Genomic DNA, 18,415 nt, shown 5'->3' with positions numbered 1-18,415 from the left:
GCGAGAGGCTCTTTTGCAGTTTGAAACATGGGAATATTTAAATCTGGAGTTGTTTTGGCTCCTCTGAGGCCGCACCAAATCTACTCCACCCTGACCAAGTAGAAATAGCACTCCATTCTTTCAGCGCTTGCTGGTTTGCGAAGGTTTCATTCTGCAGCAGGATAATGAGCCCAAACACGACTTAGAAAGCTTTGAGGAACTTTTTGCCACCGTCATCTGACCTTTACCCCTCTGAACATTGACGGGGGCACCTGCAGACTGTGAAAGTCAAACATTCTTGACATCACAAGAACCTCACACCGTCAGATCACGCTGGGATAATGCGGATTATCTAGTCCGTGCAGCTCCAGCAGCATTAAAGCAGAAGCAGACCAAATATTAAAATATTCTATTCTTTGAAATTGTTCACCTTATATAACATTGGATGACGAAAACATCTGTCTTAAATTGCAAATCAAAGCTAAATAGAAGTATCTTTGTTAGTGCTCTCAGGCTTTTGGACCCTGTTGTATTGCACGATGGTGTGTGACGTTAGTAGAATGTAATATTTACGTAATGAGCTACATAGACCTACAAACTAGCTATGCTGTCTCTACTCTGTTTTCCACTTCTTATTTTACTTGATTTTTACTTTTCCACCTTTGTCTCCCCTCTTTCCCTCCCTTTTTGTTTTCTCTCCTCAGGTTCTACTCCTCGCCTTACAGCATCGCCACCAACCGCATGATCGCACAGACCTCCATCACGCCCTTCATCGCTGCTTCCCCCGTTTCCACATATCAGGTGGGCCATAATGCACTGCATTATGGGTAGATTGCTGTCTGTGCGTGTGTGTAATAGGGGGGTTTACTTTGTGTAGGAGGATGTGAGAGAGGGGGCGGGCTGCGAAACAGCATGAGGTTCTCTCTTCTTCTATCGTTGTTTCTTCGCCACTCCAGCTGTGCTTGATGACATCTGTTTCGTAGGCGGCAAACACAACAGGCATCAGAAGACAAGCAACAAGGAGGGGGATAAAAAAAAAAGAAAGAAAGGCTGACGGGGTAAAAAAAAAAAAAGAAACTCGCCCATCAAGGATGAAAGTATCTAGGAAAAACAAACGGTTTCCTCCCTCCCAGTTTCCTGACCTCTTTTGTGCTCTCTCCGCTGCTAGTACAGTTTTTTTTCCTTTAAATTTTATTTTTACTAACTTCAACACAGCCCCTTCCTCTTCCAGAGTGAATTTCCACATTCCTCACGGCTGTGATCTGTGGCGTAATGCAACAGAACAGAACAGGAACGTGAAAATTGGCCCTGTGATATGTCAGGAGCGTTAACCATTTTCCGTCACTGCACATTTCACGCGACGCCCTTTGGTGAATCTGAACATCAAGAGGCACCGCCACCGTGCCATTTAACATCGGTTCCGTTATGTATGCACGCAAAGAAAGGCGAGCATCGCGAGCAAGAGAAAGGGAGATGAAAGATAGATGGGGAAAACAGAAGAGACAGATGGAGAGAAAGACATGTAGGGAGAGGAGGAAGGATAGTTTAGGTGGCGGTGATGGCGATGGCTCTGGTGGGTGCTGAGGAGGGGTGCTGCATGAAGGTTGCTGTGCCCGTCTTTGAGGCACGCTTGATTAAAACTCTGGTCCAGTACCTACGGTGGAGGGGCAGGGGAGAGAGGAGGAGGAGGAGGGAGGAAAGTGGGCCAGGGTGCGTCTCTAATCCGCTCTCGGAAGGCTTCCCAAATTGATTTATCAAAAACAATGGCCGGGCTTTTGAGGAATATTAATCCTCACAGTTTCAATATCGGGCAGCTCTGCTGCCGCTTCCTGTAATATTGCCCTTCAGCCAGTCACGGCAGGAAGGTGAGTCCTTCATCTTCTGCTCAAGTACAAAGAGACGCAGGAAAAAGAAAAGGAGGAGACAAGCCAGGCAGTCATACGCCAGACAAAAGGAAATCACTTCCTTTTATGATGGAAAGTATAGCCTTTGTAATGAAAATCTACCACTTTTTGTGCTATTCCTTCTTTTATGTTTACCTCGAGTTCATATTTTTTGTGCCGCAGTTTTGATAGGATTGATTTATCAAATCTGCAAATGACCCATACCAACAGCAGTGTTCTGGTGTTCTTTTGAGCTTGGCTCCGGTGAGCTTGAATGATGATTGGCTAAGTGTCCTGGAAAAAAACAGCTTTGATGATCCACATGATGGGAGCCAGTCCAGGCCAGATCACTACCAAGATTTCAGCTAGTGCCGCCAGCCAGCCACCCGTGGCCTTGTTTACATTACTGGCTGTAGAGACTGGCTCACTGGCTGCCTAAATATGCGTCTGGCTGGCTGCACTAACTAGCTAACTGGCTTTACATGTGACTGGCTGGATGGGGGGCCAACTGGCTGCCTGTTGGCTGATCGACCGACCGGACTGCTCTTTGGCTTAATGGCTGACAGGCTGTTTTAAATTGTAACACAAGCTGGAGAGTTCAGCCAGAGGTGGGGAGCTTTTTGTTTGTGTACATTTTCTTGGTCGCGTATATTTTACTGTTCTCTCCCACCGAACATAATAACTGGAATAACTTTTCTTTAAGAATTACTGTAGTTCATAGGAAGAAAAACAACTCCTGGTTTGCGGTCCTTTTTGGAAAATCCATCTCAAATCTCAGAGTCTTTTTATGCAATATGCTGCACTTGGGAGCATTTTCTGAGATGGATCTAATAAAGTTGTCAATGCTTCACAGTGCGATGAATGTCTGTTGAACTGTAGCGGCATACATACACACTCATGCATACTGAAAACCTAAAAAGAGAAGGATGAGCTTTCAGAAAAGTAGTTTTAGGTTAATTTTTCTTTTTTAAGTAGTGTTATACCAGCTCATCGTTGGTTGCCGTAGCTTTAAAGCACCCATGAGTGCATGATTATTTTTAATTGACAAAAGATTTCCTTCTCCCATTTCAGACCGAGACCAGTATGAGCAGAGTCTAACTCTTAAGACTACATCCTTTCTCTCTATTAAATGATCACATGTTGGTCATGAAGTATCTTAGTCAGAAAATTCTGAGGATGAGAGATTAAAGATAAGCTTTCTCTGTGTCTATCTGCTGTCCCGCTCAGCTGGGGAGAACAAATATTACCATGTACAAACAAGCAGAATTGGCTTCACGTTATAGAATATCCCGCTTGTTTAGGTGTGGGTCCAAATCACGCATTTGGGTTGGCTCGCGGGATTGATTGCTCTTATAGCAGATTATTGCGTGTTTGTCTTTGTTTAATCTAATCATTTTAGCAGGATCAGTGGCCAGTCTGTGTGTTTGTCTGCTACAAGCTGTCTAATTCCTCTCTCCGGCGTGTCTAAAAGCTTTGTTTGTTCGTCGTCCATCCCTCCAGTTTCTTGATCATTTCCTCTGTCACTGTTTCACCAGCTCTTTAACTTTCTCATCTAAATTCGTAAATGTGCATGTCTGTGTATAATTTCCTCTGGTAATAGCTTGGCATGTCTCTGTTCTGTCCACCACATTCAAATCCCCTTAATTTTTAGATAAAAATAATCTCCTGCTGCTTTTTCTGTTTTTTGGGGGGGTCTTTTCTAGAGGTCTGTCCCCACAAGACCTTTCACCCCTCTTGCAATTGCGGTGGGTAGGGTTTTAATATTATTATGAAAGAGAAGGAGCCTAATTTATGGGCTCTGTGCGCAAGTTATACTGTTGGCAGTAATGAGAAGGCAGGAGGGAGATTTGCTTTGCCCAGACATTCAAATTCTTTCATTCAGTCTTTGGCAAAACTTAATCTGTGCAAAGTTCAGCCATTTTGGTGCATTAAAACCAGTGCGATCATTTTTTAAAACCTCCAGACTGAAGCGTATTTGAACATATTGTGAAATGTTTGAACAGCGTTTATTGCTTAATTTGGGATACTACTTGGATCAGACTGAGACCGTGGAAAGTTTATAATCCTTCTACCTTTTATGTGCTTCTTCCTCAGGTCCAGAGTACGTCATGGATGCCTCATCAACAATATGTTATGCAACCTACAGTGAGTACCTTTCACCTGCAGTAGCTGCCCTCGACTCCCCGATGGGGCCCACCCTTTAGTTTAAAGTCTTTGATTTCCCTCCAGTCTCTCCTTCTGCAGAGCGTTTTGTGAGACAATTTACAGAGATTTATTTTCAGCCTGAAAATAGTTTACAGCATGGTCACATCTCTAAATTTGGCACATTATGATTGACTAGAAAACTAGATTATCTCTGGAAAAACGCTTAAGGCAAATTATTCCTCTGCTGCAGGTCAAATGTTAAACCAGCTAAGTTGCATGCATAAGTTTATGCCTTTTTGGTCGTGTAGGTACTACATGGAGTTCTATAAAGAACATTGTCCAATTTTCCTAAGTATACAAGCACATTTTATTTTATTAAAAATAAAATTAGCTGGGACTTTATAGGTGTTGGTTGTGCCAGGAAGCGATTCAGCGTCATTTACCAGACCACAGCACGAGACAGACTGTTGCTCGGGGTTACCAGCACAGACGGCAGACAGGGGGAAAATTATTATTAATTAGATTTAGCTCACTAGCAACACAGCCCGCTACAGAGAGGTAGTCACATCGCATCGTTTGCTTCTTTTTTTTTTTTTCTCTGTTGCAGGCTGACAGAACAAAATCCTGTTTGCATTAGTCACAGTTTTTAAATGAGTCATTCGATAATTTGATCATTGGCATCTCATCATGCATCTCTTCTACTGGTGAAAAGAAAAAAGGTTTCTTGGATGTGACTGAGTGGGAGATCCACCTTTTGGATTTACTAATCAAACAATCATTACCTACAGATCCTACAGATGTTATAACGACAAAGAACGTTAATGGTTTAGAAAACTGTTTTGAGCTTTTTAGTTTTTAATCCTTAGCACTGTAAGTGTTCTTGTTTTGTTGCCTGGAGCTTTTAATTCATTCTGCCAGAGGCTTTAGTGGTTGCTTGAGGCTTTTTGTGGCCCCTGAAGCACATTCACTGTACTTTGTTCTTCATTTGCTCTTTATTCACCGAATGAGACCAGGTACCAGTCATGGGCAAAATGTATTTGATTCTTTACAGCTATAAAACAGCTTCATGTTATCACAGCTACAAGTTATACTATTGCTATACTGTTTTTGTATAGAGGGCTTTAACAGAGAATGTATTGGAGTATTTTATGTACACTAGTATAGGAAAGGATATTTTTGCAAATCTATACGTCTAAGAAGTGCTTTAAGGTGCAATGCATTACAAGCTTTGGTTATCATTTTTTATTGAGACAATAATTTATTTTCTCTTTGGAAAAGAAATTACCACCCTGCGGGTAACTCCAGTTATTTATTTGCTTAAGTTACCTCTAATGAATCACACAACCGCATAATTCAAACCATGAATTAATATCAAAGTTCACTATTCTGTGCTAATGAGTAAATGAATATGCATGCGGGTGCATAGGTAGCACCCTACAATTAGAATATATCACCCAAGGTGTTTGGAAGTATCTTGCAGTACAGTGTACGTGAAATTATATGGTGTTGCCTTAATACAACCAAATATTAACTTGAAAGTCTCGTAATAAATAAGAATAAAGATAGCTTCAAGAATATTATTCACCAAAATCCAGTACCTGCAGTTTATTACATTAATTAACTGTTTCCTCAGAGAAAAAGTTAAAATTGAAAGTTGCCCAAGGCTGTAAATTATCATTTTGTGTAGATGCTAATGAGCCCCTTAGGAATAATATGTTGATACTTTATATGAAGAAGAAATTTATGCCTAAAGCATGTCACTAGCATGTTAGCGTCAGACAACATGACAACATCCTGTGAGTCCCAACAACTGAACAAATTTGAGAAACACTGGACTCAGCTGATGGTCCAGCACTCACTCGCTGGAGGAGTGCTCAACCAGCCGCGTGGCTCCCTACTGTGGCCATTTACCACTCGGCCCTACCCATCTCACTTCCACTCCCGCTGCGGGACGTTGAACATGTAATCTGGTCGCAGCAGGCCACCAGCCTGGCAGACACACACACACCACACCCAGCTGCAGCTGTCCTCAAACTCAAAGGCGCTCAGTTTGCCTTTCAGCCACGCGACTTCCTGCCTTTTCTACGAGTATCTTAACTCTCCCAGCCGCCACTTCCCCTCCTGTGCTTTACTAACTTCTCAGTCAGGTGTGCACTCGCTTCGCACTGGATTAACGCTAGCTCGCTAACAAGCTACCTGTTTTACCCTGCTGCTGCTGCTGAGTCTGCCTGTTGTGAAAATGAAGATGTCATGGGTAGAAGACAGCATTCAAGGTGACTGACAGAAGTGGCAGATACCTCTAATAGCGTAACTGCTCGGCATTGCAGTGCTGTCTACATGTATTGCACGCTTGTATAAGGGTTTGTGCGCTCACATCTACTCTACATCTGCACATGTGCATGCATCCAGACTGTACTTACACTCGGGTTTATTTACAGTAAAAGACACTTTATTCATCTTCTGTTATGGTTTGTCTGTCATCGCAAAGACAGGATATACACAGCCCCATCATCCATGTTTGTGTAGCTGCTCATGTTTGCCTGGTACATGTTTGTGTGCACTCTATGTGTTATGTGTTGCCATATGTGTGGTCCATACTGGTTATTCCCTACCAGCCCGTGCAATGTCTGATGGCCATCCATCTTCCAGCCTTATGTCATGAGGCCTCTTGGAGCCTTTGGCACTAGCCGCTAAGCAGCAGCCGCATTGTACTGTGATCTACATCTCATAATGCCTTCATGCCAGCAGTAGCCATGTGGCCGTATCCGTCCCTATGGCCCCGTCCCCATTGTGTTCTAGGGGCTTTTTCTGTCACCAGACGGCTGCTAGGTGCTAACCCCCAGCTGTCACAGCCGTCAGTGGATCATGGCTACCAATCTGTCTCTCTTTATGACCCAAGCTCATATCTACAAGCTAGCAGCTACCAGCTACGTACACAGCAGACCACCCCTTATACACACACACACACACACACACACACACACACACACACAGTCTGCCACCAGCTCAGTGAATCACATCAAATTAGCCAAGTGTCTTAGCCACAAATGCTCGGGGGCTACTCAAAACATTAAAAACCAATTGATCGTGCCGCAATTTGGCGGCTTCCTCCTCGTGTTGCATGTTAAACCAATGGAGCGTTGTGCGATGGTGCTCTTGGTGTCTGGGCAATATGGAGGCGGCCAAGCATTGGATGGGAAGAGGTCACAGATAGCCAGTCGCACTGTGTATTATAGAACAGAACAGGCACTGTCTGTGTCAAGTATAGCTGTAAAATATATTAAATTATCCTTCATTACTGGAAAAAAAGACACTATCACCTGACAAAGATAAACATGAATAACAAAGTCCACAAGAAAAGTAAAAAGACAGTGATAGGTAAATAAATTGGAGCCAAATTGCTATTTTCATCTGATCTCAATATGAGGGAACTGTAGTCATAATTAGTTTTATTATCATTCTTTCATTTCAGGCACTGGTCAGTATAACTGTCTGCACTAACACAGTTTGCCCTAAACTAACTGAAGACAGTTAATAGAGAGCTTGGCTTGCAACGAACTAAACTTAATGCATCTTGTGACAATTCAATGTTCTATTGGGAAACTTTTGGACCTCTCATTCATGTGGCTGTTACTTAGACATGCATTAGACCAGGCACCCCCACCCCATAGCAATGACACTCCTTGATGGCAGCAGCCATCCCCAGCAGGATGCAGCCTGACACAGACACATACAAAAAAAAACAGTTTAGGAGCACAAGGTGTTGACCTGGCCTCCAAATTCACTAGATCCCAAACTGATCAAGTGTCTGTGGGATGATCCACAGAGGCCCCTCCCCTCAACCCATAGGACCCAAAGGCCCCCCACTAACAACATCCTGTTACCAGACACCACAGGACACCATCAGAAGAACCATGTCCATTCTCTGATGAGTCACAACAGTTTTGTAGACACAAAGGAGACCTACACAATATTAGGAAGGTGGTCATAATGTTATGTTAAAGGGACAGATAAAATAGATGTGTACTCTAAACCTTTTTGTATCAAAACCTAGGGCTGAACTTTCCTAAATGGAAACATCTGCAAAGACCAGATTTCCCTCCACTTCTCAGGCTCTCAAGCTCGAGCTTTTAATGTTTATTTGCAGCTATCTGTACTTGAACATTAAAAGAGATGCATCCCCGATAACAATAATGATAAATTAGGTAGACGCCTTCTTTCTTTTGGGAGAAATTCTAGACTGATCTCAACCGTGTTAAGCAGAGTAGCTCTCAGAAAGGCGAATTTATCACGTTTGTGCAATGATTGAAAGAGTCAGTAAAACAGTTTTGCTGAAAACCTTGTTAATTAGCCTCTGCTCATATTGTGTTAGCCTCCCAGTGCCTTTGTATACCTAAAGTCTAAACAGTAATTTGTTGGAAATAACATGTGATGTATTGAATGGCAGTAAATTAGACTGCTAACGCTGTCAACAACTTCACCAAGAGTTGACTTATTGCACAGTAAACAGCTGTAAAACATACCCACATGTACAGCTTCGGCAAAGGGGGGATTTGTTTGAATTTGAGTAGATTAAATTTGACAAGTCTATCCATACGAAACTGGACTTCATCCCACAGAGGCACCGGCACTTATTCATCAGTAAAGGAGAGAATGAGTGGAGAACAGTTTTCAAAATTTGTTTACTCAATTAATGGGCTAGATGCGCTCGGCGTGAAACTTGATGGAAAGTGACAGCGTTTCTTTTTTTTCTTTTTTTAAAGTGGACAGCTCAATGAGGCTGCAGTCTGTTCTCCTTCCAGACATTCCTCTTCTTTCCGCACCCCTTAGTTTATCATTTTAACACGCTCTCTTCTCATCCCATGTGTTTGCTCTCTTTGGCAATTAGATGCTAGGCGTCAGAACGGCATGGCCGCTTGCCTTTTGTGCTCTCTTTCCTGGTCGGGGCAACACAAGTCGACAGAACCAAAGGCCCCTAGATGACAAATGCTTGTGTGCAGCTCACACAGAGATGCACAACTGCCTAAACACACATATTGTTTGAGTGCAGAAACACATTCTATGCAATGGTAAATCTCACTTATGTACAGATCATCAATCACGCACACAGACTCTCAAATTCACCTCACACCGCGCAGAGTGCCGGAGTAACTGCAGCACCAGCCATGCGCAACATTGCTGTCTTTCCCCATGACTTATCCGTCCTCTTTTTTTTTTTTTTTTTTCCCTCCTCACTCTGAACTGTATGTGCTTCAAGTATGCATTTGCTGGAGTGCACTGGCCCTTACATACTGGAGGTGAGTTATTGAATTCCTCTCTGTTGCACCCCAGCCAGTTCTCCCTGGCACGGGCTCTGAATAGATGCTCGCCGGGCCTCTTAGAACTGAACCGTAACTATCCGCCCTCATCGGATAGGGGTGAATCAGTGCACTGTGTGATACCCATCTCCCCGCTTGACATTAAAAACGCTCCGCGGATTCAGAAGGGGAACATTATGTTGGTCTCATGGATTTGACTGGCGAAGCAGAATTTGAGACAGGGCTACAGTCGTCCTTGGGTTACTCTATCTGTCCTCTATCTTTTCATTTCTCTTTCTCGTCATCCTCACTCCCTCTCTCCTTCTGTCCATACGCCTCCCTCTCGTTTCTCCCCCTGGTTTTGTCTCACTTCATCCGTCCTGCTTCTGTCTCCTCTGTGCAGCTCTTTCGGAGTACAACTGCTGCTACTGTGCCGGTGCCAGCACAAAAAAAAATAAAAAAATCGTCTGTTCAGGGTTAAAGTTTCATACATATAAGAGAGAGATTGTTACAGAGCCCCAGGGTGACTGACAGGGAGATCGAGCGGCTGCGTTTTCACTATAAGCTTTTGGATATTACCTCAACAAATTTTGCAATAGTGGCAAAAAATACATTTCGAAACAAAAGCTGATATGCTTTGGTAGGCAGGCTTTATTAGCTGACTGTGTTTTTTTAATTGGATTTCTAATCCTTTTTTTTTTCTTTTTCTTTTTGCTCCGTAAATAAAGTAAGTATTCTGGAGAGATCTTCGCGTGCGAAATGATCCGTTTGTCTACAAACGGCGGTCAGAGAACGGCTGATAAACGAGCGCAGTCCGACCGCGGTGAGGAATGGACCTCCCATGAAGACATGACAAATACTGTTACATGCTTCATCTAGCTCCCTTATCACACACATGTGCACACGCAGACACAGTAAATCCATCTAAATACCATGCCCTCTTCAACGAGGACAACTTAGCGGTATCTTTCTCATAATAACTTTCATTTATTAAGAGCATTTTGAGCTAATGTTATTTTTATTTTTTACAGACACGCACATATTCAAGTGCACGAGAAAGCAACAGCATCTCAGTCACGGCCACTTAGTCGCATCCCCAATTTCTGACCTGTAATTTTAGCCCGTACCACCCCACATTACAATTACTGTAATTTTAAAGATGCTAAATCACGTGGATTTAATTCAGTCGGCTTCCTCCGAGATATTGCACATGATGGACAGACAAATAAGTTGTTAGGAGGCTGATCCCTCATCCCTCTCTCTGTTGTTCCATATTATAGGACAAATAGATACCCAGTAGATAAACATGACTGCCAGAGGTGCAAATTCCTTCATCTGCATCAGGCTGTTAATCTGTTAACATACATTTTTTGTTTGTGGCCCCTTAGCTGCTTCAATTTCACAGTAACGATTACCTCGTTTTCCCTGTAGGTCCATCTTGTGTTTGCAATTAAGATTTTCAAAACCATAAAAAAATCCAAATTTCGACGTGAAGGCATGGACCAAGATAAGCCACTTCACACATTTCCGTCAACTTGTGGGGCCTCAATCATTGCTACTCATCAGTGCGTACTTATATTTCTCTGCTGCCTCAGTTGGGTCAAATGAGGAGTTCACCTTCCTGGCTCCCTCTATGGTACGGTGTGTCTTGCAGACAAACTGTGCTCTTAATAGTAGGGCAACCCTGGTAGTCTGTTAGCCCCAAGGAGGGATTCATGCTGCAGATTAGATCGAAAGACCCAAGAAGCTGGCTCCCTTTTTTTGGGGGCTTACCTGAATAGAAAGGTGCCGGAGGGCATCTGGAAAAGGTGGTTGCAGTAGAATTCGGGGTCCCTTGGAATTATGCTCTGTATACAGTTACCACTCAATCATCAGCAGATGTTCTGTAACACCGGGCTTTCCGCACCAAGAATGACTGAATGGGCAATCTTTGTGTGTGTAGGTGGGGTTATCCCGCAGTGTTTGTGCCGTATAAATGTACAAAAAACATGCCTCGGTGTCCAAACCACAGAGCCTCACGTAGAGAAGCCAAGACTCAGGAATCCAGTCCTGTCAGATTTCACATTTCACCTGACAGAGAGCTCATTCACCCTCAAAAGCGTTTCATTGCTCAGGCTTGCTCCTTACCAGGCTAACAATAGTGATTTTGTGTACATTGTTAGAGCCGTTGCATTCTTCACAGTGAAACACCACGACCTGCAAGGTGAGCATCGGTGTGCGAACTTCATCTTTTTTTGGCCTCAAGCTGTTTCCACTCGGCGAAGGGTGTTGCCTGGAGGTAGCGATATATCAACAGCAGTTTGAAGCAACAGAGTAGATAGGCAGCAATGTTGGATAATTTAACCTGCAGCAGAGATGAGCAAAAAAGGGGGGGGCGGGGGGCGAGACAGGGGTGCTGTGATCGGGTTTTTAGGGCTGATACCGATCAATTTCAATGTCATCCGAGCCAGACACTATGATACCGATCTTTAGAAGATTATATAAGGAGCCTCTGCTGACGAAATAGTGTAAAAATCATTGCACCTTTCTCATTTTTGATTGTTTTTGGCTTGAGAATAGTACGAGTACAGTTCAATTTGAATTGTTTACCGGGTGGACTTTTATAGATATTATTATTTCACTTCAATATTGCTTTTGTGTTCCCAAAACTGATAAGTCATGCTCTGTTTTGCTGACTTTAAGTGCCACACTTTGATACTAAACACTGCATCTTGAGTCTACATTGGTCTCGTCCAGAATGTTAATTACCTAAAGAGCCTCCTCCATGTGGTGGAAGCCTCTGAGCCATAATGGATCAGGCAGTAAAACCCAGCTCTTATTTGTGTGACATTTATGTATTTGCCTCACCTGTTTTACAATTGTTATTTCTGATCAGCGCAAGTAAAGACAGGCTAATGACTTCCAGCTGATACCGATCAGCTTGTCATCAGCTGAAGCATCGCTATTTACTTGTAATGAGTAGTCATTAAAAAACACTGCTGGTTGTAAGGTTTTTTACAAGATTTCTTATTTACTGTACATTGTCTCTGGTCGTTGAGCGTATATCAATGCATTTTACAAGCAGGGGGCTGATATCATCTCATCTCCCAGCTAGAGCAGGATCAATACAATCTTAAGGCAGATGGGGTTTTCACAGACACACACCCAGACACACACACATTCACCAAAACGTGCATACGTTGAGGAGCTCTAAAAACATCAACTCATACATTTGCAACGGATACGTCTGCAGCATCCATTATCGTTCTCTTTCTTATGCACAGAGAGGACAAACCAAAGACATGCAGCGTCTATTTGTGTCAGTCTCATTTTCTTTGCTCTCTAGCCTGTCACTGGACAGACACGCAACCAGACAGACACCGGGACACACACACACACACACACACACACACTAAAACCCCCTCTCTCACAGACACTCAGTCCCACAAACACAGAAAATCGAAATCACAAATCGGCTTAACTCTCCCTGACACGTCTGTGAATTAAGCCTTTCCGTTGCTCTCCCTTTCCCATTATAAAGGCATTGTCAGAGGCTGAATCCGTAACAGGTAGCCCACAGCTCCCGCTGCTTCCCGCTCGCCTTCCTTCTCCCTTCCTCGCCTTCTCCCATTTTTCTCCCGTTCTCTCTCTCGTTGTGTGTCCCTCACCCTTTCTCTCCGAGTCTCTGTCTTCCCTCCCCCTTCCTTCTTTTTGTCTTCCCCGTGACCTCCAACAGCTCTTTCCTTAATCATCTCTCTCTCCTGTCCTTACACTGTCTCCCTCTCTCCCCATTTCCCCTTTCCTTTCCTTTGTTCGTCTATCACAGCCAGTGATGGAATGGTACTAAGTACTAGAAACAGCTAGCGTCCACTGATCAGGCATAACATTATGACCACCTGCCTAATATTGTGTAGGTCTCTCGTGTGCCTCCGAAACCGTTCTCACTCATCAGAGAATGGACATGGGCCATCTGAGGGTCTCCTGTGGTGTCTGGCAACAGGATGCTGTTAGAGTGTTGGTCTTTGGGTCCTATGGGTTGAGGGGAGGGGCCTCTGTGGATCATCCCACAGATACTTGATCAATTTGGGATCGAGTGAACTAGGTCAACACCTTGTGCTGTTTTTCATGTTTGCTGCTAATGTTTGACTTATACAGGCTACAGTTGTTTTTCATGGGATATTTCTCTAGTAACTTATCTGGGAAAAAGAAAAGTTGAAGAAAAAGTAGCAGGCTTTTGCTGCACAGCCTGACAGCAGCATGAAAGAAGGACCTGCGGTAACGCTCCTTCACACAGCGTGGGTGAAGCAGACGGCTGCTGAAGGCGCTGCCCATTGCTGTTATAGCACCACTGACTGTATATAAAGATGAACAAAACGTCCAGGACGTCAAACGTAGGATACCTGAAGAGCAGCTTTAAGGCTCGATGTGGTTGCAGAGCCTGCCTCCATCTAAAGAAGTGGCATGTGAGTGGAGCTGAGAGTGGAGCTCTGTTTTAGAGCCAGCCTCAGTCGGTCATCTGCTTGATTTGAGCTCATTTGTGCATTTGAGCCTATTTTTATGCATTGGGAGGCAATCCTCAACCGAACAAACATAGTGAGAAGTGGTGCAAGCAGATAATTCCATCAACATTCCACCAAGTTTCTTTATTTTTGTTCAGAGTTGTAACTCTAAGTAATATCACATGAAGCCTGCATATCGAGTCGGATAGGAAGGGAGACGGCAGAGGTGGGGGAGGAGGGAGGAGGGAGGAGGGAGAGAGCTAGCTGCCTGTGTTGTGAATGCAGTGAGTTGACAACCAGAGCGATTCTGACAGGCTGTGTCTGCACAGTTTGTTCTCCAATAGGCCCACACAGAGACACCAGTGGGGTGCACACATGCACACACTTGCAAACATACACTATTAGACTTACACAGAAAGAGACACACTCGTGCACAAATGCTGTCACACACAGTGTGTTATAGGCTTACTCACACACACACACACACACTTACAGTACAGACACAAAGTGAGAAGAGAGGCGAGCTGAACAGACTAAAGGGGGAGGTTTTGAGCGCGTTCGTCCCAAGGCTTCAGTGCTGGGGAAATGGAGCTATCATGACAAGGGATGAAAGAGCAACAATGGTTTCATCACTTTCCCTCATGTTTCACTGCACCGTGAAAAAGAAGCTTCCAGCATCCTCCTCCGCCCTTTAGGGAAAACATGCCGTGCATTACTCCAGGAGGGTAGCCTCGAGAGTGGCTGAGAGACAGTGAGGCAGGGACGGAGAAAGCTTCCTCTCTCAGTAACCGTTGAACCACACAAACCCATGCATCAGCAGCAGATATTGATGGTTTCTGATGGACCAAAGACAGTAGTGTATATCGATCTTGAAAATGTGTTCTGTTGCTGTTTATTGACACTGTCCCTCTTTCCTTCTTCTTCTCTGGCTGTCCTGTCCTCATGTCCCCTCTGCCTGTACTACATTCTTCTCTCTTCCTGTGGTTTCTTCCTGGTGCATTACCCAACTTTCCTTCTTTCTGTCCTGCTTCCTCTCTTTCTCTTGTTGCACTTCCTCTCACTTTCTGTTCTCTTTAAACCCTTACCACCACCTCATACCCTTTTACTTGTCCTGTTTTCCCTAGAAGTCAAATTTCATGTGCAAAACATTTCCTCGCTGTCACTATTCTTCAAATTGAAATTGCTTTAATTATAATTTAAATGTGAACAATATGACAAGTTGGAACCACTTTGTGCAAGTTAAGAAGAACCAGAGTAAAGTTTTAACTCCCTTGGAAGGATCACTTGAAGTTTTTTATTGAGCCAAAGAGGGATATGCAATAATTTCTCCTGCTCTTATCTTATCTATTACCCCCAGGGTGCAGTGATCACGCCAGCCATGGACCACACTATGTCCATGCAGCCTGCCAGCATGATGGGCCCTCTCACCCAGCAGATGAACCATCTGTCCCTGGGCACTACAGGAAGTGTGAGTAATGTGCCACAATGAATCACACCCGAAACCTCCTCACACAAATTCATCTAGTTGCCATAATCGTCCAAGCTGACAAGAAAAAATAAAAAATGCTGATACACTTATCTGGGGCGACTTCAGTTATTACTGTGTGATAGCTGCAGAAAGATTTATGCGGAGTCTTTTTTTGCGTTTTTATGCCGCATATGAGCTCCACTCTTTGATAGATGGACACACTACTCAGAGATTTAAAAAAGAAAAAGCCTTCACCCTCTTATGCATTTTCTTTTCTTCTTCAAATTTCTCCTAAATCAGCCTTAATCAGCCACGGCTGGTTTCACTCTCTGTCAAGCCCTGCTGGCACAGCTACAAGCATGTTTCACCATGTCTGACCAAGCAAATATTGACAATATTCACCTTTTATCTGCTCCCCCACCTGTTCCTCATTGTATTTGCAATATTAAAAGACATTACATGTTAAAGAAAATATGTGCTACTCCATATTAATTAGCTTCCAGGCCAGCGTAGCAGGTGATTACATGTGGCAACTGCAATAGTGTCAAGTTAAACAGTGTCACGTTCCTTGTTTGAATAAACGTATATATCATTAGTGTTGTGAAAATTGCTCTGAGCTGTTGTCTGGTGGCTGCGTGGTTATCTGGGGCTCATGCTAATGTCAGCGTAGCATCTTCAGCAAGCAGCAGGCTAATATTAAGGACAAGCAGGACTCTAGTTAAACATCCGTCCAGATAAATTTACCCAAAAGTGATTCACTTCTGACTACAAACAGATTTTAGTTAGCGGGAGCGGTAAATATTTAAAGATTTCCTGAACTGGTGCAACCTGTTGCACATGTCACTGATGTAACATGTTTTATGTTTATTGGATGCTACGAGATTATTATTATTACTGCTGACAGCATTACAGCTCTTTTGAAGAGAAGAAATGGGGCAGATTTAGTATCATATTTTTTAGATGTGTCCAAAACATTTAGATCTGATTTATATTCTCAGTGTTGTGAAGCTGTTTGCTGTGTTTAAAACTTGGATTTTGCTTTGCCAGTCGTTGAATGGTGACAGATGAGAGGTATTTCTGAGTTAGGTCCTTATTTTGTCTAACTTGGTTGTTATATTATGTTCTTTATAAGTTATTTCAATTTGGTGGAGTTAAGTTATTGAAAAAAATGTCCACTTATTTCATTCATCATCTATTGATTGTTGATGCTGTTATCAATTAAGGCACAGATGTCAAACGTGCAGCCCGCCAGAGGGTCTAATCTGGCCCGCAGCATGAATTTGCGAAAGTGCAAAAATTACACAGAAGACTGCAATCTCTCAAAGAAAATATCCCTAATTTATCAACTGGTTTAGTAACAGAAGTGGACAGAACACAACACTGAGACCCAGGACTAAACAGCAGACAGCAATGTGCCCAGGATAGTTTATCAAATGTAAACATTCTCCTAATTTACTTGTTCTTCTTTGCACTAAAACAAATGGAAAAAACTCTGGAGTTGTCATTACTTATAGGTTATTATGCTATTATCTTACTGGCCTGTATGTGGCCCCTGAATTAAAAAGAGTTTGACATCCCTGAATTAAGGAAACAGTTTAAAAGTCACATCCTTGGGTATAATTACATTAATAAAGCTCCAGTTGTGGCTTAAAATCTCTAAGCTGCAACTTCTTCATAGTGTTTTTACACTAGATGGATAAATGTTAAAAAAACGTATTATTTTTATTGTGTCCTCTGGTCTTTGACAACAATGAACATAAATCCTGGCACAGAAAGGCGCCTTAAATGTTTTTGTGTCCAGCTGTTTTGCTGTTATTACTTTTAATAATACCAGCACCGGAAAGAAAAATATCTTTAAGTCTACATCTGTTCTTAAGAAGTGAAACAGAAAATTAATTGTGCAGAAAGAAAGTGGCAGGTGTCCACTGGAGTGTTGTTACAGGTCACGGTGACCCATTTGGAGGCTTTTTTTTTTTCTTTTTTCGGGGGAACATTATTCATTTAGCTCAGAAACGAAAGTGCGCACTGAGTAAGACTCGGATTTTACATTTCCTTTCAAGGAAGCCAACCCTTCTTCTCGTCTGTCGCCACATGTGCTCAGCCATGGAGCTGCCGTATCATTTGTTTTAAACTGCATGCATTCACCGCCAGATTCTGAGAGAGCATATTTCCTCCCTGATCTTCCACGTTTAGCAGATTTCCTCTGAAGCTTAACGGCGTGACAGAGCTCTCAGTTCTCCACCTTCCCAACTTTCGCCCTCTAATTTATGTTACTTTCTCACACTTTCTGTCTCCCTCACTCTATAAATCGCACATCAGATCTATCACTCCATCAGTTTCCTTATTCCACACACTCCCTTACAGTCACTGCCCCCTAAACCGTGAACTCCCCCCCTCCCTGTTTCGGGATCAAGTCGACTTAGAGGTGTCACACAGTTCTGAAGCCTGACTTCCTGCCCTAACCCTACTGCCCGGGGGCAAGCAAGCAGACAGCTTTGCTCCAGCACTACGTTTGATCTGTGTGTGTGTGTGTGCATGATTGAAACAGTGCTGTATTGTACAGTTACCCATGTGTTTCCAGGTGAGCTGTCAGCGACTGTGACGCCATGTTGGCTCTGTCAGGAATGCCCCCTCCCTAATCTGCCCCAGCTGTGCTAACAGCCAGGATTAGAGACAGGCTAATCTATGATGATGGCTTCTGATGTTTGATGGGTTGTATTATAGGAGAAAGTGGGTTAAGGCTCTCTCTCTCCTTCTTTCATTTCGGCTTTAGCCTCTCCGCCTCTCCCCTTTTCTGCCTCCTTAGCCTTCCTGAGGCAATGTGCTGTGTAGCATAACTTTACTATGGCTGATCTACACACACGGCATGCCACGCTTGATCATCTATGGGAATTGAGATATGTTTCCTTCCTGTGAAGCTGATTCTTATGCCAGATGTGAAAGCCCTTTCATATTGCCTGATTGAGAAGGCCTGGTAAAAGAGGGGTTACAGGATCTGTAACTACCCGTGTAGTAAACTGGACTTGACACCACATACTCTTCGAGCACATTCCTCAAGTGTACACACATGTGGCGAGGTTGTTTTGATTGCCCCTGCCGGTCATGTGACTAAGCCCTCACCACAGAAGGGCACCTGCAATGAGCAGCGTCTCCAGAGTCAACAAC

At 43.4% G+C, this 18,415-nt stretch overlaps 1 protein-coding gene across 5 annotated transcripts in view; it reads left to right on the top strand.

Moving 5' to 3' along the window:
- The window catches only part of LOC311501424 (RNA-binding motif, single-stranded-interacting protein 3), a gene marked incomplete at its 3' end in the record, with an annotated part of 259,362 nt that overhangs the window by 226,436 nt on the left and 14,511 nt on the right, over positions 1-18,415 (top strand). For all 5 annotated transcript variants that reach the window (XM_084563235.1, XM_084563232.1, XM_084563233.1 and 2 more), the window contains 3 exons: positions 684-780; positions 3,957-4,007; positions 15,140-15,250. In XM_084563235.1, the coding sequence (XP_084419361.1) occupies positions 684-780; positions 3,957-4,007; positions 15,140-15,250 (259 nt within the window). The remainder of the gene's footprint in view (positions 1-683; positions 781-3,956; positions 4,008-15,139; positions 15,251-18,415) is intronic.

This window comes from Chelon labrosus (assembly GCF_963514085.1).
Source record: "Chelon labrosus genome assembly, chromosome: 16".
NCBI classification, from domain to species: domain Eukaryota; kingdom Metazoa; phylum Chordata; class Actinopteri; order Mugiliformes; family Mugilidae; genus Chelon; species Chelon labrosus.
The sequence above is the reverse complement of the archived record's forward strand: the minus strand, read 5'-3'. Positions and strand labels throughout refer to the sequence as shown.